Source organism: Microcaecilia unicolor, chromosome 11 (genome assembly GCF_901765095.1).
Source record: "Microcaecilia unicolor chromosome 11, aMicUni1.1, whole genome shotgun sequence".
Taxonomy (NCBI): domain Eukaryota; kingdom Metazoa; phylum Chordata; class Amphibia; order Gymnophiona; family Siphonopidae; genus Microcaecilia; species Microcaecilia unicolor.
In genome coordinates this window covers 138,723,729-138,750,250 of record NC_044041.1, presented here as the reverse complement: position 1 = coordinate 138,750,250, position 26,522 = coordinate 138,723,729, and the positions used below count along the sequence as shown (strand labels likewise).

The following is a 26,522-nucleotide window of genomic DNA, read 5'->3' as shown; positions in this document are numbered from 1 at the left end:
GCTACAACCTTTTGCATGGAAAGGCAGCACTGTAATTACACCGGTCTCTAAAATACCAGTACACTACCTAATGAAAAAAAAAAAGGGCTGCAAATACTACACACTAGCAGAATGCTGCACCTTGATCACATATGAAAAACACATGACACAACAGATATGAAGGCAAAATAATGAACTGGAAAGTTACCTCAAGAAGTCAGACTCAGCATGCAGCAATACTAGAAAAACTGAAACTTACTGTTATGATTGGGGTCAGAACCCCTCTCAAACTTACCTCTTTCCTGGGGGTCAGCTTCTTAGCTGGCTTCTGTTTCTTTTCTCTGTCCTTTCTGAGCTGGCTCTGTCTCTCTGTGCTGGCAGCTTCCAGCAGCATGGTTAATTGTCTCTTCACTGCAGCTGTGGGTGTAGTCTGAGTTGCTCTAACACTCTTTGGGTGTACTGGCTTCAAGTGTTTCACGGTGTTGCATTGATGTGGGTTGGGCCTCTCGGGGTTTGAATGTGTTCTGCCTGGCTCTAGGGAGAGTGACATCATCTGGGAGGGCCTTGATAAGGAAGTAGGTTCTTTCCTTCAGGGCCTTCGCAACGTTTGCTTCTGGCTACTTGCTTTAGGTCCAGGTTAGTTTAGTGTGCACTTGTGACTTGTGTGTTTGATTTCCCTGTTTTTCCTTTTGGCTCCTCTGCTTTCCCTTTTTGCTACGGTGTGTAGCACTGCTGTTAGTGCAGTGCTGGAGTTTGGTGCTGGGAGCACCCTTGTTAGTAAGTGTTCAGGAAGCATCTTTTGTTGTTGGGGTATTTGGCTTTCCTGCTTGTTTCCTTGTGCTTGCCCCGCTTTTCCTCATGACCTGTGTTTAGCTGCTGTAGCTGGGTGCTTAGGAAGCACCAGGGTGAGAACCCATGTTTAGCTGCTGCAGCTTGGTGCTTAGGAAATACCAGTGTTAGGTCTGGCATTTGTCTTCCCTTCCTTTTCCCTTGTGGTTTCCCTGCACTTCTGTTCGTGTAGGGCGTAGGGGCACCCCCTGTTAGTTTCTGTTAGGAGCACTGCTGTTAGTGCTTAGGAGCTTTTCTGTTGGTGCTGGGCTTAGGAACACTTTTGGTCACTTTAGGAGTTAGGTGCACTTCAGTTACAGCTTGTTCTAGTCCTGGTCCCTGTGCCGTCCAGTAAGTCCTGCCGGCTACTCGAACCCATGAGCTCAACTCCTGGGGGGCTTAGTAGCTAAGTGCAGGTGAAGCTGTGTGGACCAGTCCAGTGTGCTCCAGTCCAGTGTTCCAGCCCTGTGTCCTCCAGACCGGGGGACCAGTCCAGTGTGCTCCAGTCCAGTGTGTTCCGGTCCGGTGTGTGTTCCAGTCTGGTGCGCTCCAGTCCAGTGTGTTCCGGTCCGGTGTGTGTTCCAGTCCAGGGGATTGCAGTCCAGTGTTCCAGTCCTGTGTCCTCCAGTCCGGGGGATTCCAGTCCATGTGTTCCGGTTCGCTGGGCAGTGCCTGCAGTCCCTGCCGGTGTGCTTACCCAGTGTTGGTTGGTGGGTTTTGCCTGCTGCTGTCGCTCCTCGTCAGCAGCCCAAGGGCTCACGTTTGCTCCAGAGCCCAGCCCCGCGGGCTCTGAACCTGAGAACCTGACAGATTGCGAAGGCCATGAGCCCGGCAAGAACCCCCGCCCAGCTGACCCAGCTGGGGTCCAGCTCCATCGTTGTTCTTGATCCTTCTATGACTCTTCATCAGTATCGTGGGAAACTTTTGTCTCATCCTGTTTTAAAGAAGACCCCTGAAGCGGCAGCTGAGAGAAAACGTGTCCGGTGGCTTGGAATCACTGAAAACCCAGTTTCAGATATGGACCCTTTTATCACGCTCGCTGAATATCGCCGCAGCCTGGTCTTGAATCCAGCTTTGTGGGATACTCCTGAAGCTGTCGCTGAGAGGAGACGTCTTGGGAATTCCATGCTCTGGGCCCAGCAGGGGTCCAGTCCCATTCAAGCAGAGCGCCCAGACAAGCCTCTGAATCCAGTCCGAGCAGCGCGTTCAGCCAAGCTTCAGAGTCCAGTCCGAGGGACGCTGCTGACCGAGCCTCCGATGTCAGTTCAAGGGGCGCTTCCACTCAAGCCTCGGAGCCTAGTCCAAGGGATGCTCCTGAGTCGCCGACTCCAGTTCAAGTGGCGCTTCCACTCAAGCCTCTGAGTCCAGTCCGAGGGATGCTTCTGACCGAGCCTCCGAGTCCAGTCCAGAGGGCGCTTCGAACCGAGCCTCCGATCCCAGTTCAGGTGGCGCTTCCATTCGAGTCTCTGAGTCCAGTCCGAGGGATGCTTTCTACCGAGTCTCCGATTCCAGTTCAAGCAGCGCTTCAAGCCAAGTCTCTGCATCCAGTTCAAGTGGCGCTGTCTACTGAGTCTCCTAGTACCAGTTTGGATCCCAGTTCCAACCCCATTTTTGAGCTGGATCCGTTTATGACACTCCAGGAGTACCGGGTTGCCCTTTTGTCTGATCCAGCCTTGAAGGATACCCCTGAAGCTGCCGCAGAGAGAAAGCGTGTCTCCTGGCTTGGGTTTGAAGAAAACCCAGTTTCTGCTATTGATCCCTCTACCAAGCTGTTCTTTTACCGCTTCCAACTCCTATCAGATCCAGCCCTGCGGGATACTCCTGAGGCCCAAGCTGAAAGAAGGTGGCTTCCTGATTTTTCCCGACAAACTTCTGAGTCCAGTCTGAAGGGCTTTGTCTGCCAAGCTTCTGAGTCCACACTGAGTTCCAGCCCAGTGCCTGAGTCTGTTTTGAGTTCCAGCCCAGATGCTGAGTCCGGAGCGAGATGCAGCAGTTCCAGGCAAGATGCTGAGTCCGGATCGAAGTGCAGTTCCAGTCAAGAAGCTGAGTGGATCGAGTTGTAGTTCCAGTCAAGATGCTGAGTCTGGATCGAGTTGTAGTTCCAGTCAAGATGCTGAGTCTGGATTGAGTTGCAGTCCCAGCCGGGATGCTGAGTCTACACCGAGTGATGAGTCCATGATGAGTGCTGAGTCTACACCGAGTGCAGAGCCCAGCCGAGATACTGAGTCCACGATGAGTGCTGAGTTTACACTGAGTGCAGAGCCCAGCCAAGATAATGAGTCCACGATGAGTGCTGAGTCTACACCGAGTACAGAGCCCAGCCAAGATAATGAGTCCACGATGAGTGCTGAGTCTACACCGAGTACAGAGCCCAGCCAAGATGACAAGTCCACGATGAGTGCTGAGTCTGCACCAAGTGCAGAGTTCAGCCGAGATGCCGAATCAGAATTGAGTTACAGTCCCGGGCAAGATGCTGAGTCCGGGTCAAGTTGGAGTTCCAGTCCCAGACAAGATGCTGAGTCCGGGTCAAGTTGGAGTTCCAGTCCCAGACAAGATGCTGAGTCCGGGTCAAGTTGCAGTCCCGGCCAAGATGCTGAGTCCGGGTCAAGTTGGAGTTCCAGTCCCAGGCAAGATGCTGAGTCCGGGTCGAGTTACAGTCCCGGGCAAGATGCTGAGTCCGGGTCAAGTTACAGTCCTGGCCAAGATGCTGAGTCCGGTGAGAGTTGCCGTCCCGGTCAAGATGCTGAGTCCGGGTCAAGTTGCAGTCCCGGCCAAGATGCTGAGTCCAGGCCAAGTTGGAGTTCCAGTTCCAGGCAAGATGCTGAGTCCGGGTCAAGTTACAGTCCTGGCCAAGATGCTGAGTCCGGTGAGAGTTGCCGTCCCGGTCAAGATGCTGAGTCCGGGTCAAGTTGGAGTTCCAGTCCCAGGCAAGATGCTGAGTCCAGGTCAAGTTCCAGTCCCAGGCAAGATGCTGAGTCCAGGTCAAGTTGCAGTCCCGGCCAAGATGCTGAGTCCAGGCCAAGTTGGAGTTCCAGTTCCAGGCAAGATGCTGAGTCCGTGTCAAGTTGCAACTCCAGTCAAGATGCTGAGTCCGGGTCAAGTTGCAACTCCAGTCAAGATGCTGAGTCCGGGTCAAGTTGGAGTTCCAGTCCCAGGCAAGATGCTGAGTCCGGGTCAAGTTGCAGTCCCGGCCAAGATGCTGAGTCCGGGTCAAGTTGGAGTTCCAGTCCCAAGCAAGATGCTGAGTCCAGGTCAAGTTGCAGTCCCGGTCAAGAGGCTGAGTCTAGGTCAAGTTGCAGTTCCGGCCAAGATGTTGAGTCTGGAGCGAGTTCCAGTGCCAGCCGAGATGCTGAGTCTATGCTGAGTACCGAGTCCAGCCAAGAGGCTGAGTCAGAATTGAGTGGCAATTCCGGCCAAGATGCTGAGTCCGGAGCGAGTTCCAGTGCCAGCCGAGATGCTGAGTCTATGCTGAGTACCGAGTCCAGCCAAGAGGCTGAGTCAGAATTGAGTGGCAATTCCGGCCAAGATGCTGAGGCCGGATCAGATTGCAGTCTCAGGCAAGATGCTGAGTCTACTCTGAGTTCCCACTTCAACCAAGATGTTGAACCGCTCCTGAGTTCCAGCTCCAGCCAAGAGGCAAGGTCCAGTCTGAAGTCCTGTTCGAGTTCCTGTCTGGCTTCAGATTCCAGGATGGGTGTGGGCTCTAGCCCAGTTCTGGCTGCTACAGTGCCAGGAAGTCAAGGAAGTTGTGGACTCCTTCAGGAGATGGTTCCTGTTGAATAGAACTCCACTTGTTGCATCCAAGACTCTGATCCTGCCTAGCAGCCGTTCTAAAGAGCCTCGTGGCGGCCAAAGCCATTCTGGTTTCCTAGTTCCAGATGTACTTGTCACGTCCTGCCCAGATTTATGTTGTGAAACCCATTGGGAGATTTCATCACAGCTACCCCTGGAGACCTAAATTGTCTTTTGAGACCTGGAGCTCCCGTGGGGACACGGGAGCCTTGAGGAGGAGGTGCTGTTACGATTGGGGTCAGAACCCCTCTGAAACTTACCTCTTTCCTGGGGGTCAGCTTCTTAGCTGGCTTCTGTTTCTTTTCTCTGTCCTTTCTGAGCTGGCTCTGTCTCTCTGTGCTGGCAGCTTCCAGCAGCATGGTTAATTGTCTCTTCACTGCAGCTGTGGGTGTAGTCTGAGTTGCTCTAACACTCTTTGGGTGTACTGGCTTCAAGTGTTTCACGGTGTTGCATTGATGTGGGTTGGGCCTCTCGGGGTTTGAATGTGTTCTGCCTGGCTCTAGGGAGAGTGACATCATCTGGGAGGGCCTTGATAAGGAAGTGGGTTCTTTCCTTCAGGGCCTTCGCAACGTTTGCTTCTGGCTACTTGCTTTAGGTCCAGGTTAGTTTAGTGTGCACTTGTGACTTGTGTGTTTGATTTCCCTGTTTTTCCTTTTGGCTCCTCTGCTTTCCCTTTTTGCTACGGTGTGTAGCACTGCTGTTAGTGCAGTGCTGGAGTTTGGTGCTGGGAGCACCCTTGTTAGTAAGTGTTTAGGAAGCACCTTTTGTTGTTGGGGTATTTGGCTTTCCTGCTTGTTTCCTTGTGCTTGCCCCGCTTTTCCTCATGACCTGTGTTTAGCTGCTGTAGCTGGGTGCTTAGGAAGCACCAGGGTGAGAACCCATGTTTAGCTGCTGCAGCTTGGTGCTTAGGAAGTACCAGTGTTAGGTCTGGCATTTGTCTTCCCTTCCTTTTCCCTTGTGGTTTCCCTGCACTTCTGTTCGTGTAGGGCGTTGGGGCACCCCCTGTTAGTTTCTGTTAGGAGCACTGCTGTTACTGGAGGGCTTAGGAGCTTTTCTGTTGGTGCTGGGCTTAGGAACACTTTTGGTCACTTTAGGAGTTAGGTGCACTTCAGTTACAGCTTGTTCTAGTCCTGGTCCCTGTGCCGTCCAGTAAGTCCTGCCGGCTACTCGAACCCATGAGCTCAACTCCTGGGGGGCTTAGTAGCTAAGTGCAGGTGAAGCTGTGTGGACCAGTCCAGTGTGCTCCAGTCCAGTGTTCCAGCCCTGTGTCCTCCAGACCGGGGGACCAGTCCAGTGTGCTCCAGTCCAGTGTGTTCCGGTCCGGTGTGTGTTCCAGTCTGGTGCGCTCCAGTCCAGTGTGTTCCGGTCCGGTGTGTGTTCCAGTCTGGGGGATTGCAGTCCAGTGTTCCAGTCCTGTGTCCTCCAGTCCGGGGGATTCCAGTCCATGTGTTCCGGTTCGCTGGGCAGTGCCTGCAGTCCCTGCCGGTGTGCTTACCCAGTGTTGGTTGGTGGGTTTTGCCTGCTGCTGTCGCTCCTCGTCAGCAGCCCAAGGGCTCACATTTGCTCCAGAGCCCAGCCCCGCGGGCTCTGAACCTGAGAACCTGACACTTACATGTGCACATTTCCAAATGCTAACATATTCCAATTAATATATTTTGAAAAAAATACTTTTTCTACCTTTGCTTAAAATTAGGTACAATTTATAGAATAGTGTGTACACCCAGGAATCACCACTAACTTTAGGTATGGCCATTTGTACCAACTGAGACATGGTGCAAATACACACACCTAAGTTTGGTGCATATCCCCATTCTATAACAACGTGTGTAAATGTTAGGAAAGCCCCGTTCAACCCATGACCGTCCCATTCCTGTGCCCATTTTTGAACTCGCTCCTAAATTCATGCACATATATTTCAATTAAATCTAATTAGTGCCAATAATTGGTTAAGCCAATTATTGGCATTAATTAGCTTGTTGTTCAGTTAAATTGTGCATGCAAATTGGGCGCATACCCAAATTTGCACATACAATTTTTAGCAACTTTTATAGAATTAGGAGGTTTGTGTCCAAAGAGTCCAAAGTATAACATGGGTGTGTGTACGTGTGTGTGCAGATATTTAAAAAAAAGATACGTAGAAAATGATGGCAGGAAAATACCAATTAGCCCATTCATTCTTGTGCAATTCTTCCAATATAGCTTGGTTTTATAATATTTCAAAATTTGCAAAGCAATTTGAAAAGCAATACAGTAACACAGATTTAGTCTAATAAACTACATATAGCCATAGCCACAGCAATCCTGTGGCAGCAATTACAGCTGTGACCAAATCTGGCACTTGCCTTAGAATTTGCTGTTCCCTTCAGCAAACCCATAGAAAGCAGGCTGCCACATGAGAACCCCCACTCTCTTGCCTCCCCCTTCCTGGTTCTATATTTACCCTCTTCCTTCTCCTGATACCTTTCTCCTTGTCCTCTGTGTACAGATATATAGTCGTTAGAATGTACTTTACCACTGCACAGAGCACTAATTCAGCCAGTGGTTGTAAGTGTTTGAAACAATGTTCACCACCACCAGCTAAATAATGACTGGAGTATATATATAAAATAAATGTATCAGAATCTACAAGACCATACTCCCATTGCAATCACCTAGAGAAAAAAAAGAGGGAAGATGAAGAGAAGGGAAAAGAGAGTAGGGATAGGGATCCAGAAAGCTCACAGAATGAATGGCAACGGCTGGCTGCGTGGGGGAGGAGAGGAAAGGAAACATTGATTTACCAGTCCAGAAGATGGCTTTGCGGTGCCGGCGCCTTCCCCTTCTTCATTCCTTGTTGTGTGCACACTGGCTGGCCTGGTGCTCACTGGCGCAAAGAGAAGAGCGGCGAACGCGAACTCCTGGCGCAGTAGTAAAAGCACCAAACAGGAGGAAGCACCGACTCCGTCCTTTGCTTCCCCGCCCTCAGCGTTCTGCCCCAAAGGAAATGACATCAGAGGAAGGCGGGACACTGAGAGGGCAGGGAAGCAAAGGATGGAGTCGGAGCTTCCTGTTTGGTGCTTTTATTACTGGCGCACCTGCAACTTCCGGTAAGAAACATCTGGGGGGCAATGCCCCCCCCTCGCCCCCCCAGTCTACGCCCATGCTCTCCAGTGTCAGCCCTGCCTAGGCATAAATGAAAGAAATGCAATCTGCCAGCCAATTAAAGATCGTGCATTTCCCGATGGTGACCCAGTGGTCTGTGCTGGGACCGTTGCTTTTTAACATATTTATAAATGATCTAGAGATGGGAGTAACTAGTGAGGTAATTAAATTTGCTGACAACACAATCTTATTCAAAGTTGTTAAATCGCGAAAAAATTGTGAAAAATTCTAAGAGGACCTTATGAGACTGGGAGACTGGGCATCTAAATGGCACTGCTGCTCCTTGTGATCTTGGGCAAGTCACTTAACCCTCCATTACCTCAGGTACAAACTTAGAGTGTGAGCCTTCCTGGGACAGGGAAATATCCAGAGTACCTGAATGTAACTCACCTTGAGCTACTACTGAAAAAGGTGTCAGCAAAATCTAAATAAATAAATAAATGTGAGCAAGTGTAAAGTGATGCATGTGGGAAAGAGGAACCCGAATTATAGCTACGAAATGCAAGGTTCCACATTAGAAGTCACTGACCAAGAAAGGGATCTAGGCGTTGTCATTGATGATACGTTGAAACCCTCTGCTCACTGTGCTGTGCGGCTGAGAAAGCAAATAGAATGTTAGGTATTATTAGGAAAGGAATGGAAAACAAAAATGAGGAAGTTATAATGCCTTTGTATCGCTCCGTGGTGCGACCGCACCTCGAATATTGTGTTCAATTCTGGTCACCGCATCTCAAAAAAGATACAGTGGAATTAGAAAAAGAACAGAGAGGGGTGATGAAAATGATAAAGGGGATGGGACGACTTCCCTATGAGGAAAAGCTGAAGCGGCTAGAGTTCTTCAGCTTGGAGAAAAGACAGCTGAGGGGAGATATGATAGAGGTCTATAAAATAATGAGTGGAGTGGAACAGGTAGACGTGAATCGTTTGTTTACTCTTTCCAAAAATACTAGGACTAGAGGGCATGCGATGAAGCTACAAAGTAATAAATTTAAAACGAATCAGAGAAACTTTTTCTTCACTCAACGTGTAATTAAACTCTGGAATTCGTTGCCAGATAATGTGGTAAGGGTGGTTAACTTAGAGGGGTTTAAAAAAAGTTTGAAGAGTTTCCTAAAGGAAAGGTCCATAGACCATTATTAAAATGACTTGGGGAAAATCCATTGCTTATTTCTAAGATAAGCAGCATAAAAGGTATTGAACTTTTTTTGGGATCTTGCTATTTGTGACCTGATTGGCCACTGTTGGAAATAGGATGCTGGGCTTCATGAACCTTTGGTCTGTCCCAGTGTAGAAATACTTATGTACTTATGACCCCCCCCCCCCCCCCCCAATCCTGTTGGGATCAAAAGAAACAAAGTTGGACTGTCTGTCTGTGGGGCCTTATCCGCTCCACATAATTTATTTATTTATTTATTGCATTTGTATCCCACCTTATCCCACCTATTTGCAGGCTCAAAGTGGCTTACATAGTTTTGTTACACACAGTTAATCCTGGATGTCAGGTATAATTATTGTTGTGCAGAGATTAATTAGGGGGAGAAGTAGAGAGAAGGAGGAAGGAATTTAGTAGGTATATTAAACGATGGGTTTTCAGAGGTGGATTAGTACAGTTCTGGGTTTTCATTGTAGGCTTTGTTGAAGAAATATGTCTTGAAGGATTTGCGAAGGATAGTTGTTTCGTTAATTGTTTTCAGGTCTCTAGGTAGTACGTTCCATGCTTGAATGCAGTCCAAGGTGTGCAAAGCTGCTCTCACCAGGATGGGCATGAGGTCAGGGAAAGAATGTTGGCAAGACATCGACTGATTCAGATGGAACTCCGACACAACCTTTGGCAGGAACTTAGAGTGCGTGTGGAGGACTACTCTGTTATGATGAAACTTAGTATAAGCTCACTGACCCTAAAAGCTGAAGTTAACAGCCACCAAGAAAATGACCTTCCAAGTCAAGTACTTCAGATGGCAGGAATTCAGTGGCTTGAAAGGAGCTTTTGTGAGCTGGGTGAGAATGACATTGAGGTCCCATGACATAGGCAGAGGTTTGACAGGGGGCTTTAAGAAAAGCAAACCTCTCATGAAGCAAACTAGAGGCTGTCCAGAGATGGGCTTACCGTCTACACACTGATAAGCACTAACTGCACTAAGGTGAACCCTTACAGAGCTGGCCTTTAGACCAGACTCTGATAGGTGTAGAAGGTATTCAAGCAGGGTCTGTGTAGGGCAAGCAAGTGGATCTAGGGCCAGATGGAAAACTTCCTCCATTTGAAAGAATAGCACCCCTTAATGGAATCTTTCCTGGAAGCCAGCAAGACCCGGGAGACACCCTCCGAAAGACCTAAGGAAGCAAATCCTAGGCTCTCAACATCAAGGCTGTGAAGGCCAGAGACTGAATGTTGGGATGAAGAAGAGATCCCTCGTTTTGCATAAGGCGGGTCGGAAAACACTCCAATCTCCACGGTTCTTCGGAGGATAACTCTAGAAGAAGAGGGAACCAGATCTGTCGTGGCCAGTAAGGCGCAATCAAGATCATGGTCCCATGGTCTTGCTTGAGTTTCAGCAAAGTCATCCCCATGAGAGGAATGGAAGGATATGCATACAGAAGAGCTTTGCCCCTATGCAGCAGGAAGCCACCATCCAATGCTAGTCTGTCGTGAGCCTAAAGTCTGTAACATAACTGAGGGACTTTGTGATTCTGGTGAGCTGCATAGAGATACACTCAGAAGATCTTGTGGACAACGCACATGTTGCAGTATCACTTGTGCAGTTGCATAACCCTGCTCAGCTTATTGGCCAGACTATTGTTTTCACCCACAAGATAAGTAACTGCCTCAACCTTCTCTCCAAAAAGGTTATCCCCCCAGCACAGAGCATCCGCCAACCTCTGCTGAACCAACTGTTCCAAGTCAGAAGCATGCAGGCACGAGAGCCTGCGTATTGCTATAGTTTGAGCAGATATCCTGGATGTCACGTCAAAGGTATTGTAGGTGCCCCTGGCCAAGAATTTGCGACACGCCTTCAGCTGCTTGGCCAACTGGCGAAGTGACTCAGCCTGCTCCGGTGGGAGACAGTCTGCCAAGTCTAGCAACTTGCGCACAGAGTCCCACAAGTACACGCTCATGAAGAGCTGGCAAGACTATGAGCATTGAGGCCTGGAACATTTTCCTCCCTAGAGTCCAAGGTCCTAGCTCCTCTGCCTGGGGGCTCCAAGGTATAGCCTCTAGAACTCCTGGCAGATTGCACCAAAATGGAATTGTAAGGCAAATGAGGCCTATCAAAAACAGGCGTGCTGTGGATCTGGTACATTGTGTCGATCTTCATAGGCAAGACAGGGACCGACAGAGGGGACTCCCAGGTCCTATCGAGCACCTCGTGGAGAGGGACACAACCTCCCTAGGAGAGGACATGTAGTCTATGACTTTGAGCATCTTAGCCCTCGGCTCATCCTCCACTTCCAAATGAAATGGAATAGCCTCAACCATTTCCTTCACAAAAGAGAGAAACGAAAGTCTCTCTGGAGGAGACTTTCTCATTTCAAGTGGAGGGGAGGGTTCAGAGGGAATCTTCTGAAAAGTACTTTGGGTCCTCCTCTAATTCCCATGAGCGTTCCTCATTAGTGTTAGACAGCAAATCTTCATGGGAGGGCTGAGACTGAGCCTGTCTCAACTTAGAAAAGCTATGTCCCAGAGAGGGACATCGAAGAGTTGGCTCCTGCCTCGACTCCAGCGAAGCTTCCTCCACCAATTGAGGGGATACAGTCGACACTGGGGCCACACACAGCACTGGCGATGGAAGCCGCACCGCAGGCTGAGGGCCAAGCAGGGCCGCAACGGGCAGTAGGGTAGGCAAAAGCACCGATACTGATACACATCACTGCAGAAGGCCATCCAGCCCTCAGGGAGCAAGGCCCAATGCTCATCGAGGGCTAACACCAGAAAAGACTGGGGCATTGGCTCCTAGACAGGCTGCAGTACTAATAGGGTAGACAGGAGTTGTATCCTGGCTGCCTGAAGACAGACACATTGGTACCTCATGGATAGAAGGGGAGCGATCAGAAGCTTTGCGGATGCTGAACCCCTTGATGCACAGGAGCTCCCGGAACCGTGCATCAAGGACAACCAATACCGATGCTTTTTGACCTTCGCCCAAAGCTTAGTGTCGAGACTCCTCGGTGCCGACGAAGATGACATCAAATCCTCACATCACCTCAATGTTGGGTCCGACACTGGCCAGTCCCTGGGGCCATGCCCAGCAGCCAGCATCAAGACAGGCCCACCTGACACACTACTGCTCCCAATGTCTTCCGGTCTCGAAGCAGCCATGCAGTCCGATGCTCCCAATGCAGTCTTTGACGTTGACGCTGCCAACCGTGATGCTGATGCCGACATTGAGGACTCGGACCTGGCTCCAAAAATTCTCATGTTGAGCCTCTTTGGATACCTGAGACTTTTTCTTCATACGAAGACAAAGGACAGTTGGCAGGGTTATGGTCGGACCCTAAACACTGTGAAGCAGAGGAAAAGCCTAGTCTTGACACCCAAAGGTGACCGGTTCAAATCCCACTGCAGCTCCTTGTGATCTTGAGCAAGTCACTTATCCCTCCATTGCCTCAGGTGCAAACTTAAGAGTGTAACTCACCTTGAGCTACTACTGAGAATGGTGTGAGTAAATCTAAATTAAATAAATAACTAAAGACACCAAGAACGGGTGTCTTTGCCAGAGACTGTCTGACTGCACCGGGTACAGCACTTAATGCCACTGAGTGGATATGGAAGGAAAAATTTCCTCAGCCAAATCAAAAGACGCAATGGTGCCTGAAAAAAGGGGCAAAGCACCAGAAAAAAAGTCAAAGGAAAAATTTGACCTAAACACGGCATAAGTCAAGGAAAATAAAGTAAATTTTAAAAAAAGGGCAAAATAAACTAAACCAGTACAGAAAAAGAAGGGGACCGAAGCTTAGGACAGGCACTGTGAAAAAGTTGGGAAAAAAAAAATTAAGCTTTCCCAGACCGGGAATAGAGAGAAAACCAAAACGTGATTTCTCCTCACTAAGGTAAAAAACAACTGCGATAACAGTGCTCTCGTAGCAGGCGGGAAGGCACCCACTCATGCACAGTGGAGTGTGTCTCGTGCGCCACAAAGCTCTATAAAGCTCGTCATACACTCTGGACAGGGCAATGCAGCGCCTCGTTACCCACTTGTGAGAATTAATGGGCCTGCTTGTCCTCGGAGAAAGTACTTTATTAATGTTGCAGTATGTTATGGTCATTCATCTGCATCTCTCTGCTATTTCACTAAGGTTGTGAATTTAAAAGATACTTGTTTGCATTTTACCATACATGTTTACATTCTACTACTCATACTGGCAGGATCATATTACCATGTGCGGCAATAGCAATATGTAAAGACCCATACAATCAAAAACAAGTAGCAGCTCATAGAAACATGATGGCAGATAAAGGTCAAATGGCTCATCCAGTATGCCTATCCACACCATCCACTAACGTTTCTTCTTCTCTCTTCTCCCTAAAAGAAGAAGATAGTGGATGACATGGGTATGACCAGTAGCTTAGGATCACAACATACCATTGTTAGTAGCAAGGGCAGTGCAGCTGCAGTCAGAATCCCCTCCAGCCGGAAGCCCATCAGTGACAGCAGAGAAGTATCAGGCTAATTGAAAAGAGAGAAAAGAAAAGCAAATAATGGTCCAGTGTTTGCTACTTTCTTTACCTAAACTTGTATTACTTATATTGTTACCATTCTATAAATCAGAACATCTTACCATTTCTATAACTCAGAAAATCAAAGCAGCAATTCATGTGTAGCAGACAGCAGCAGCATGAGCATCCCTAGATCATAAGCTTTGTTTAAACTTTGTAACACAAGAACATAGAATCTGATGGCAAATAACGGCAAAGCCTATCTAGTTTTACACTGTTCTCATCCTGTAGCCCCACCACATATCCTTCTATTTGTGCAGGTTCCTGATAGGAAGTTGTTGCAACTTGTGTATTCTTATTTGACAGTTTTGCATTCAGATGTCCACTGGAAGACACAGCAGCAGCAGCCACCAACAATCCAGTGCCAGAAGACTGTTTGAACTAGAGAGTTGCACGGGGACAGAAATCTTACCCATCCCCGCCCGTCCCTGTTGGAATCTTACCCATCCCCACCCATCCCCGCAAAAATTTAAACCATCCCAACCTGTCCCCACCCATCCCTGCAAGAATTTAACCCATGTCCACCCATCCCCGTAAGAATTTAATGGTACATAAAAGAAAATTCCAGTCAGCTCCCTCAGTCTCTCTCTGGATTTGAGCCACAGCACTGTAGGCAAGGAAGGAACGGAAGTTGGAACACTCTGGTGCGCACATGTAAGATTTGTCTCTGATTCACTGGCAGTGTGTGCTGAGAAGTCGCCACATGCACACGCCAGTAGGTCAGGTGACATCTGATTCTCGTGCCTGTGTCAGAGCTGAGGTCTGTGCACCAGTCTGGGAGCAAAGAGGATTAATAGTAACTTAGTAAGTGACAGCAAATAGACTTGAACGGTCCATCCACTCTGCCCAATAGTTATACTCATGATCAATTCATCATTAAATCAACGAGTGTGATATTATATACTTGATTATGGTCTTTCTTTCGTGTTTCTGGAACAAAGACCACAGAAGGCTATCTGGCCCTATCCTTATGTTCCAACTAGTGGAGTTGCCGTTGAAGCTCACTCCAGTCTATTCGTCTTCTCATTTGTGGGACACAGACCGTAAAAGTCTGTCCAGCACTGTCCTCATGTTCCAGCCACTGAAGTTGCTGTCTAAGCCCTTTCCAGCCCATTCTACACCAGATTGCCATGTATGAGACACAGACCATACAAGTCTGCCAGGTATCAGCCCTAGTTCATCACAGGCAGAGTCGCCATCTAAGCATCACTTGACACATCCACACACATGCAGTCATTTAAGGTTAGCTTTTATATAACTTCCATTTTCTAATTAGAGATCCTCTGTGTTCATCCCACGCCTTTTTGAATTCCGTCATCATTTGTGACTCTACCACCTCCTTACTTGAAGACTTTCCACATTTATGCTGTTAAAGCAAGGAAGAGGAGGAGGAGGAGGAGACAGCACTCAAAGAAATTGGTATTCGGTAGATGAGAGGCTGGTGCAGGTGCAGCTTCCACTTCCACGGGAAGCCCGCAGAACTGCTTCCATCCCCGCGGGAACCCTGCAGGAACTGCCTCCGTCCCCGCGGGAACCCCACAGAACTGCTTCCATCCCCGTGGGAACCCCGCAGGAACTGCCTCCGTCCCCGCGGGAATCTTGCGGGTTCCGCGGGATTCCCGCGAACCCCGTCCCCGTGCAGCTCGCTAGTTTGAACACACCATCCTGGATGTCATTGAACAGCAAAAGACGACCCAGAAAACCGCAACATGGTTATATGGTGAGGTAAAAGATACTAATAAAGCCAAAAGAACCTGAAAAGAAGCTTGCAAAACAGAAAAGCTTGTAATAAAAATATAAATCTGCAAATAGTTAGGCCACTGGATAAACAGGAAGTAAAAGCAGTACTGAAAGGATTGTGGTTAGTAGTATTGCCAACACATATGTCGGGTTTACTTCCATGCTTTCAATGGCTGGCTCAATCCGTCCTCCTTTTCTGGAGCCATATGGTAACCCTATGTGGAAGACATATTGGATCTGATTCAGAGAAAGCATGTTTGGAAGCAGAGGTGAAGATAGTTCTGATTTTGGTCGTATTACCTGGGAATTTTATTCTCATTTAAGGAAAAAAGAGTGAAGAGAAAGGGTTTGAGAGGACAATGTTTTTGTGAGAAAATGGGGACAAGTGGATGTGAATAACAGTATTGGCAGGAGAATTAATTTTGGATAATTTAGTAGATTAAAGGGAGGGGAAAATGAAGGAGATTTTTACTCCTTGGAGAAATGTCAAACTAGAAGATAAACAAAGGCAAATTTGGTTTACTGCAGATTTAAAAATTCTTAAGAGGAGGGGTGCAAAGAATGGAAGAACAATGGAATCACCTTCCCTCTCAACAGGCTAAATCCTGTTGGGAGGAAAGCAATGACAAAATACAGTAATGCTACATACTATGCTGAGAAGACCTATTTCTCCATAATAGTGAATTTCTCAAGTTTATTTTTCCAAGTTTCAAGTTTATTTTAAACTTGCTATACTGCCTATTAGCAAACTTTGAGCGGTTGATGAAAGGAATTTATAATATCAAAAACAGCAAGTTCCCCCCTCCCAGCTCCACCCACCCTTAGCACATCTCTTCATTTATAGTCAATTTACTTAGGATAACAAGTTTTTTTTTTTTAATTTTGGTACATTTGTACCCCGCGCTTTCCCACTCATGCAGGCTCAATGCGGCTTACATGGGGCAATGGAGGGTTAAGTGACTTGTCCAGAGTCACAAGGAGCTGCCTGTGCCTGAAGTGGAAATCGAACTCAGTTCCTCAGTTCCCCAGGACCAAAGTCCACCACCAAGTTGAGAGTTTTGTCATTAGAGTTTTAATTACATGTAGTTAGTTTCTGAGAAGTAAACCTTAAATAAACTACACATTATACCATATAATCTTTAAAGCTCTTTATATTAATCTATATCCCTAGTACCATTAGTAGTTTAATTAAACAACTATTTATTTTATTATTTATTTAGATTTTGCTCACACCTTTTTCAGTAGTAGCTCAAGGTTACATTAAGGTACTCTGGATATTTCTCAGTCCCAGGAGGGCTCACAATCTAAGTTTGTACCTGAGGCAATGGAGGGTTAAGTGACTTGCCCAAGATCACAAGGAGCAGCAGTGGGATTTGAACTGGCCACCTCTGGATTGCAAGACCGGTGCTCTAACCACTAGGCCACTCCTCCACTAAGATGGAGACAGCAGTCCAGCAGTGAGAGCTGTTCTATTCAGTCTTTTGATTGAGTGCCACATGTATGATTATCTCCAAGTTGGTGAGAGGTTATATGTGTGTGCTCGATGCAAAGAGCTCCTAGCTCTCAGAAAACAAGTCTGTTCTCTTGAGGATAGATAAGCAGAGGAGCTGAGGGAGACAGAGAGAGGTACATAGAGGAGGCCTACAGGGATATTGTAGAGAAGTCCCATCTCCAGTCTGAAAGCCCCTGTGGTGCCTTGGAAGGAGGTCTCCTAAAAGGAGAGCATCAGCTTGGTGAAGTTAGAAGTAATCCTGTAGTCAGGACCAGCATACCACGGGAGCAAATATCCTCCAGGAGCTTCTGCCCAAGAGGAAAGGGTTAGGGTGGCCGTTACAGTTGGTGATTCAATTATTAGGCATGTAGATAGCTGAGCGGCTAGTGGACATGAGGATCGGCTGGTCACTTGCCCGCCTGGTACGAAGGCGGCAGACCTCAAGCGTCACCTAGATAGGATTTTAGATAGCGCTGGGGAGAAACCGGCTGTCTTGGTACATGTTGTTACCAATGACACAGGAAAATGTGGGAGGGAGGTTCTAGAAGCCAAATTTAGGCTCCTAGGTAGAAAGCTGAAATCCAGATCCTCCAGGGTGGCATATGCAGGAAAACTCCCTGTTCCATGCACAGGACGCAAGAGACAGGCAGAGCACTGTAGTCTCAGTACATGGTTGAGACAATTGTGCAGGGATAAATAATTTAGATTTCTCAGGAATTCAGCAACATTCTGGGGAAGGGTGAGCCTGTCATGAAAGGATGGGTTCCACCTTAACCAGAATGGAAACAGGCTGCTGCCAATAACATTTAAAAAGGAGATAGAGCTGTTTTTAAATTAAAATGGGGGGGGGGGGGGGGGGGGGGGAAGCAGACAGCCACCCAGGAGCACATGGTTTGGTGTGAAGAATCCTTGATGGATACTATTGAAACAAGATGTTTAGGGAATCCTGATAAAGAGGTCTCAATAATAGTGAAAGAAAGTCAAGAGAACTCAATGGGAGAATAGCGTAAAGGATGCAAGTTATCTTCATTAACTTCAAAGCAGCCTGTAGATGCAAGGAAAAAAAGACAATTTGAAGTGTCTATAAACAAATGCTATAAGATAGGAGAATTAGAGTATATAGCGCTAAATGAAGAGGTAGGCATATCAGAGACCTGGTGGAAGGAAGACAATCAATGGAACAATGTGATAGCAGGGTACAAATTATATCACGATGAGAATGGATCAAACCGGAGGGGGGTTGTGCTATATGTTAAAGTCGAACAAAATAAATATTCTAAATGAAATAGCACCGTGGAATCTTTATGGATAGAAATTCAGGTGTGAAGAGGAGTATACTGGTATGACTGTACTACCTTCCGTCAGGACAAAAATAACAGGTAGATGAAAATATGTTTAAAGAAATTAGGAAAGCTGGCAAATGGGTGATTTCAATTATCCTAATATGAACTGGATAAATGTTACAACAGGGAGTGATAGGGAGGTAAATTTTCTAAATGTAATAAATGACTGCATCCAGGAGCAACTGATCCAAGAACCAACAAGCGGGGGAGCTATTTTGGATCTAATCCTTTGTGGAATGCAGGTGTTGGTAACGATGTTGGATCTGCTGGGAAACAGTGATCATAACGTGCTCAAATTTGAGCTGATATCTGGAGTGAAGTCACTAAGAAAATCTACTGTAGCAGCTTTTAATTTTAAAAAGGGCGACTATGACAAGATTAGGACAATGGTTAAAAAGAAGCTGATTAGATTGGCCACAAAGGTTAGGACTACAAATCAGGCGTGGACATTGTTTAAAAATACCATCATGAAGCCCAGACTAGATGTATTCCACATATTAACAAAAGTGGAAAAAAGAGCAAAACGACAGCCAGCAGCGTGGTAAAAAGGTGAAAGATGCTATTAGAGCCAAAAGAGCATCCTTCAAAAAATGGAAAAATATCCAAATGAAGAAAATAAGAAGCAACATAAGCACTGTCAAGTCAGATGCAAAGCACTGATAAAGAAGGCTAAAAGAAAATATGAAAAAAAATTGACGCAGAGACAAAAACTCATAGTAACACTTTTTTCAGGTATATAAGAAGCAGGAAGCCTACGAGGGAATCTGTGGGATGATTAGATCAGGAAGGACAGGAGCAAAAGGAACATTCAGGGAAGACAATAATAAAGGGGATGGGATGACTTCTCTATGAGGAAAGGCTGAAATGGCTTGGGCTCTTCAGCTTGGAGAAATGATGGCTGAGGGGAGATATGATAGAGCGCTATAAAATACTGAGTGGATTGGGTAGACGTGAATCGCTTGTTTACTCTTTCCAAAAATATAAGGACTAGGGGGCATGCAATGAAGCTACAAAGTTTAAAATTAATCAGAGAAAATATTTCTTCACACAATTAAACTCTGGAATTCATTGCCCGAAAATGTGGTTAAAGCCATTAGCTTGGCAGGGTTTAAAAAAGGTTTGGACAGCTTCCTAAAGAAAAAGTCCATAGACCATTATTAAATGGACTTTGGGAAAATCCACTATTTCTGGGATAAGCAGTATAGAATGTTTTGTACTTTTTTGGGATCTTGCCAGGTATTTGTGACCTGGATTGGCCACTGTTAGAAACCAGATGCTGGGCTTGATGGACCTTCGGTCTGTCCCAGCAGGGGCGTAGCCACGGGTGGGCCGGGGTGGTGGGCGAGGTGAATCATCTTTTCCCTCCCTCACCCGCGCCTCAAAGCACCTAGTCTAAATTAAGGGCACCGGCAGCGATTCACAGAGAACCACTCCAGAGCCTTCCTTCTGCAACAATCCGCCCGCTCTGAAACAGGAAGTTGCGACAGAGAGAGCGGATCACGGCAGAGGGAAGGCCCTGGAGTGGGTCTCCGTCTGTGAATCCTGTTGACTGGTGCCCTTAATTTAAACTAGAAGCAGCACAGTGACGGATTAATGCTGACCTGCAGGGCGGGCTGGGAGTGAGTGGCTGTACCTGCAGGGTGGGAGAGGGGCGGGCTGGGAGACAGTGACTGCACCTGGGGAGGAGCTGGGGGCTGAAGGGAAGGGAGAGAGGTTCAGGACCTGCAAGGGGGGGAGAAGGCTAACTGGCTGGAGAGAAGGGATAGGGTTTTGGACCAAGTGGGGGGGGGGGGGGCTGGCTGGCTAGAGGGAAGGAAGGAAGAGAGTAGCTGACTGGAGGCAAAGGACAGAGGTGCTGGACTTATTGGGGGGGGGGGGGCTGGAGGCAAGAGACAGAGGTGCTGGACCTGCAATAGGGGGAGGACGATGGAGGGAAGGAAGAGAGGTGTTGGACCTACAAAGGGGAGAGGCTGGGGGCTGGATGAAAAGGAAGGAAGTTGATGGACCTGCGAGAGGGGGCAGGCTGGAAGGAAGGGAGAGAGGTGCTAGACCTGTGGGGGGGGGGGGGCCTAGAGGCTGGAGGGAAGGCCTGCAGGGGAGGCTCGAGGGAAGGAACAGAGGTGCTGTACCAGGGGGAGAGATTAGAGGGAAGGGAGAGAGATGATGGATCAAGGGGATGAAGAAAGAGGGAGACAAATGTTGACCTCACAGTGGAAGAAAGAGCCAAAAGCTGGAAGGAGAGAAGCTGGATAGGTGGGATTGCAGAAGAGAGAGAGACATTGGTGTGGGTGAGGGAGAAAGGGGAAATACAGAAACAGATGTGAGATGGGGATACAGAGAAGGGAGATGGATGGTGGACATGGAGAGAGAAGACATGACAAGTAGACAGGAGACTCTGGTGAGAGAGTTAAGACAGAGGAAAGAAGAAACCAGAGACTAGGACCAAGCTGATTTGAAAAGTAAAATAGCCAGACAACAAACGGTAGAAAAAATATTTTTTTTTTCTATTTTCTGATTAGAATATGTCAGATTTGGAATGTACATCTTGCCAGAGCTGGTGTTAGACATGGCTGGAGCCCAGGCCATAAATCTGGGAGGGAACCCCAAAGCCCATCACCAGGCTGCACTGCCTTCAGTTTCCATCATGCTTGTGGTTCTCTCTGGCCAGGGGACCAACAGCAATTGATCCAGTTGCACTCCTCTAACACCATCCCTGTCACGTACTATCTTTATATTTTGCACAGGAGGAAATTCATTTCTTTCTGTTTTTTCTGGTATTGTATTGCATGCAAGATCTGGCTTCCTGGGGTTTGGTTATTTTTTATAATTGTAGTCAATTATTCTATATTTAGCATTTTTGTTCCATGTGTGTGATCGAGGTATTCTGATAGCATGAATTTTCTATGTAGCCTTCTGTAGTAAGTTTGGATTGTTTCAGTTTTCCCAATAGATGTATTGGATTTTAGGGCCCCTCTGTAATATGTAAGGCAATGCCTTTTCATAGGTAGAATCCTTGTTTGGAAGTTAGTGCTGGCATTGTAGATTTTGCTCTAGGTTATGAGTGACATTTTGTTTTTAAAGACTGTTTTATTTACTATATGGTTGGTTGTTGAGATTACGGTGAGTTTTATGGGAAAATGTTCTAACTCTGCTCTGCACCCATTGGGGGAAAGCCATGGAGTTCTGTGGATGCAGAATTTATTTGCAGAATTTAATACTAGACTATACTTTCTGGGATCATTTCTACAGCGCAGGGGCGTAGCCAGACAACAATTTTTGGGTGGGCCTAGGCAAGAAGTGGGTGGGCACCAAGTGTTCTCCCCCCTCCCAACCACCACTAAAAAAAATATTTCAGCTGGCAGGAAAATGCTTCTTTCCACCTTGGCAGTATGCAGCAGGTATGCGCTGAAAACTGAGCGTGTGCAGGTGCCAGTATCGTGGAGAGTAGCGTTTTTGCTACCATCAGGGGGAAGTCTTCAGCTGGCCGAGCTTGAGATCCCCATCAGCTACCGTTAAATGTGTGCTACTGTTGGGTTGGCCTGAACATTAAATGGGTGGTCCCGGCCCACCCGGGCCCACCTGTGGCTACGCCAATGCTACAGCGTGTAACTGGAGAGATATGCTGAAAAGTGTTTGGTCTTGCTATACAGGCTAAGTATGTGTGTTTTGGGACCGAGGCTCAATGGAGGCTGAAGAGTGCAATCTCTTGTACTTCCCCCTAGCCCTTAATGTGGCCTGCAGTCACTGAAGCCTGCACTGCTACCCTCATTGCAGTTATTGGGAGTGGGGTAGAGGTGGAGCATGGGGTGGCAAGTTTTTCAATTTCAAAAAGTTGGCAACCCTGGTGCCCACCCATCTGACCTGTTGGCCCACCAAAATTGCCTTCGGCTACGCCACTGTGTCCCAGTATGGCAACTCTTAAGTACTTATGTACATAGCAGAGAGACTGAATGAATTCTTTGCTTTGGTCTATGGAAGAAGATGTAAGAGGTCTACCTATACCAGAAATGGTTTCAGGAGTGACAATGCAGAGGAACTGAAAGAAACCTCAGTGAACTTGGAAGATGTAAGGTGCCAAACTGACAAGTTAAGTGTGATAAATCACCAGGACCAGATGGTATACACCCCAGAGTACTGAAAGAACTCAACATGAAATTGCTGATCTGCTGCTAGTGATCTGTTGTTAAAATGGTCTGTAATTAGACTGTTAGGGTGGCCGATGTGATACTGATTTTTAAAAAGGGATCCAGGAGAGCTCTGGGAAATTACAGATCGGTAAAGCCTGACTTCAATGCCAGGCAAAATAGTGGAAACTATTATAAATAATAAAATTACAGAACACATAGATAAACATGGTTTAATGGGACAGAGTCAGCATGGATTCAGCAAAGGGAGGTCTTGCCTGACCAATTTTCTTCATAGCTTTCAATGCATGAATAAACATGTGGACAGATGTGAGCTGGTCGATGTAGTGTACCTAGATTTTCAAAAAGCTTTTGACAAAGTACCTCATGGGGACTCCTGAGAAAATTAAGGAGTCATGGGATAGGAGGCAATGTCCTTCTGTGGATTAAAAATTGGTTATTGGACAGAAAACAGAGGGTAGGGTTAAATGACAATTTTTCTCAATGGAGGAGGGTAAATAATGGAGTGCTGCAGGGATCTTTACCAGGACCAGTCCTATTTAACAAATTTATAAATGATCTGGAAAACAAAACGAGGCAATTTAATTTGCAAATGACACAAAACTATTCAAAGTTGTCAAAATGCATGTGGATTGTGAAAAATTGCAGGAAGACCTTAGGAACGTGGAAGACTGGACAACCAAATGACAGATGAAATTTAATGTAGACAAATGCAAAGTGATGCACATTGGGAAGAATAATCTGAAGCACTCAAGAAAAAGACCTAGGTGTTATTGTAGATAATACGCTGAAATCTTCTGCCCAGTATAAAGTGGTTGCCAAAAAAGCAAACAGGATGCTAGGAATTATTAGGAGAGGGATGCAAAATAAGATAAAAAATATTATAATGCCTTTGTATTGCTCCATGGTGCAACCTAACCTTGAGTACTATGTTCAATTCTGGTTGCCGTATCTTTAAAAAAAGATATAGCGGAATTACAAAAGGTTCAAAGAAGAGCAACCAAAATGATAGAAGGAATGGAACTGTTCCTATGTGATGAAAGGCTAAAGGGCTCTTCAGCTTGAAAAAAGACAGCTGAGGGGGGATATGATTGAGGTCTACATAATTCTGAGTGGTGTGGAGCAGCTAGAAGTGAATTGATTTTTTCACTCATTTCACTCATTTTAAAACAAATCGGAGGAAACATTTTTTTCACTGGAAAATAGTTAAGCTCTGGAACTCGTTGCCAGAGGATGTCGTAACGGTGGTTAGTATATCAGTGTTTAAAAGAAGGTTTAGACAAGTTCCTGGAGGAAAGTCCATAGACTGTTATTGAGATGGACATTAGGGAAGCCACTGCTTGCCCTGCGGATTGGTAGCATGGAATGGTGCTACTAACTGGGTTTCTGCCAGGTACTTGTGATCTGGATTGGCCACTGCTGGAAGCAGGATACTGGGCTAGGTGGATAACTGGTCTGACCCAGTATGGCTATTCTTATGTTCTTAAGGGTGCACTACAGGAGTTCAGTGGTCTCCCTCCCCAAAAGCCAACAGAGTGGAGAACCATGAGAAGTTATGAAAATTATGATGGGAATACATCCTGAAACAGAAATGTTTTCAAGTTAGTTTTAAATTTCTTCAAAGAGCAGGAAGAGCATTCCGTAACATTACTGGATCTTGTCTAGATAATGTGCCTAAAAGAAGGAATCGTCAGGCAATTTTGTTGAGAGGATTGTAGTGCCCTGGAAGGAGTACAGGGAATGAGTGTGATAGGTATAGTGGTTCACCTTAGTAGTGCACCTTACATACTAACCAAAGAATTTGAAGTGTTATTCTGTTTTGAATAGGTAACCAATGTTCTTCTTGTAACAGAGGGCTCACAGGGTCAAATTGTTTTGAACCTTTAAGAAGTTTCATAGTCATGTTTGACAATCTGCCAGCTTTGGATGTCAAAACCTCTGAACCATTCAAAAGAGAATCAGTATTCCACATTCAAAAGAGAATCAGTATTCAGTTGACTTGCCATGAGAGAATGAATAGTTCTAAGGGCATTTTTCAATGAACCTATGTAGTTTGTAAAGCAATTTTCGATGACTTTTGAAATATTTAAGCGGAAGTTCTAATTTAATCTATAATTGACATTTATAAAACCTATTTACTCCCTATGATGGCCCAAAGCAGCATACACTTAGTTATGAAATATTATGATAAACAAAATTATATTACTGTATAAAGTTAAATGATTGATCTAATACTATTCCTAAAATCTTAACCAAAGAGGCAATCAGTATAGTTACAGGAATGATTGGTGCAAGGGTTTTTTCCCCGAGACAGAAACGTTGCCCCAGATTTCCTCAGATTTAATTGCAGTTTGAGAAGCCTTAACCAATCTGCAATCTTGTTGGGTTTGTTATTGAAGGAGGATATAGCATGTGGGCATTCACATTTGAGGGCGCCGAGAATCTGAATAGACAAAAAGGGTTAAGCCTAGTGTTTGAAGTCCCAGGAGCGGTGCCATGAATATACTGAAGAGAATAAGGGCTAAAATAGTGGGAGCTAAACCAATCTAACACTGCCCCTTGAACACCTATATCATGAGACCAAAGAACTTTAAGGTGATGACTAGATTATTTAATCAAGGATTGGTAAGACAAAAGAATGTTTGTACACTGATTAGAGAGGACTTTGTTCTACTTCAGGTATGCGGCACTACTTCCCATCCCCCATCTTTCTTTTCTGTATGTCATATGCAGGAATTTTCTGGCTGATCACAAGCTCTGATAAGATTCCCACTACTATGGCAGCCCAGTGTCTTATTACACATAATTTTTTCAGTTACGAGATGGTAAGGACCAAGAACCCATTAGTTGAACACTGGATCTCAGCGAATCACTCGATTTCTGACATTAAGTTCTTGGTTTTTAGGGCATTTACCAGAAAATGGAGAGGCAGCGATTTAGATATTCAGCTATTACATGAGGAACAGAAGCTTATTTATGAGTTCCAAACTCTGAACCCTAAGGGTTTAAATAGTGAAATTGATTTCCGTCCCTTTATTTGAATAGTTCTGAATTATACAATACTCAGTTTATTTTAAAATTATCTTTGAACAAATTGATTCCCAATGTTTTCAATGCATTTTGTTTTTTTATATTTTCTCTCGATATCTACAGTTCACCAGTTGTTACTCCTGTATACATCTAAATTCCTATGCATACCATACTGTTCTACATCTTCCTAACAAATCCATTTTACCTTATTTTTATAATTTATTTTTTACATAATTCTTCAAATGCATCATTTTTCCACTTTTCCTCCAGTTTGAAGATTGCGTTCACAATCAAGGTTTTCTTTTCAAACATAATCAAAATACGGTTTTCATTCTTCTTTTTCACACTTTTTTTGTTCACACTCTTTTTTTTTTTTTTTTTTTTAAGAGAAATAACAAGTTCTTCATCTCCATTTTAACATTCCCCTCCCCTCCCTTCTATTGTGTTACACTTCAGACAACCATTTACCGTATTACAGAACAATCGAATTTAGTAGCTGTAGTAAATACAACTATCAGACTTAAACCTGGAGAGCTTGGAGTCTTATAGCTCTCCACCAGTCTTGACCTATCATTCTGCTATAAACAAACCCCTCCCCTCCCCCCCCCTTTCCAGTCCTTCCAAAGAAAATGTGGTTGATACAGACGACCTCTTAGCTTAGTCCATAGAGGGTACAGCTTTAGTCTTTTGCCAGCCTTTCAACTTATGAAGAATTTGACGCTTAGCCGTAGGATGGAGTGTGTTCCAATATTTTCCCCAGATCTTTGTGAAAGTACCTGAGTCCTTCTCCTGGTCAGTTAGGGAAACCGTGCCACAAAGCTCCAGATGCAATAATTCGGTCATCTTAGACCTCCACATGCCTCTGGTCGGAGCCTGCTCATCTCTCCATTTAAGTAGGATCACTTTTTTCCCCACCAGGGTCGCTCTCTGCAGAAAACCAATAAGTCCCGATGGCACAGGTTGCCCTACATTAAAAATGTCAAACAACACCAGAGCGTTCGTCGTTATTCTCCGTCTCCAGTATTGTCCAGATTCTGCCATTATTTGTATCCAAAATTGTTGAATCTCTGGGCACAGCCAGAACATGTGGCCTAAGGTCACTTGCGCCTCTCCACACTTGGGGCATATCCCTGTGCCAAATCCTGCTCTCAGTGCTCTAACCGGCGCTATATAGGCTCTCAGGAGGAACTTGTATTGCTGCTCCCACTGTCGTACGAAGGTGGATTTACACAGGATAGCCAGTAAAAAGTTCTGAATCATTTCCACAGTAATTTCAGTCTCAAGGTCCCGTGACCAGCTTTCCGCTATTTTGGTATAAT

The 26,522-nt window shown here is 46.0% G+C and overlaps 1 protein-coding gene across 1 annotated transcript in view; it reads right to left on the bottom strand.

Moving 5' to 3' along the window:
- Positions 1-26,522, bottom strand: part of RCE1 (Ras converting CAAX endopeptidase 1) — a 479,525-nt gene that overhangs the window by 292,560 nt on the left and 160,443 nt on the right. The window contains 1 exon segment of the mRNA XM_030220027.1: positions 13,320-13,403. Within this exon segment, the coding sequence (XP_030075887.1) occupies positions 13,320-13,403 (84 nt within the window).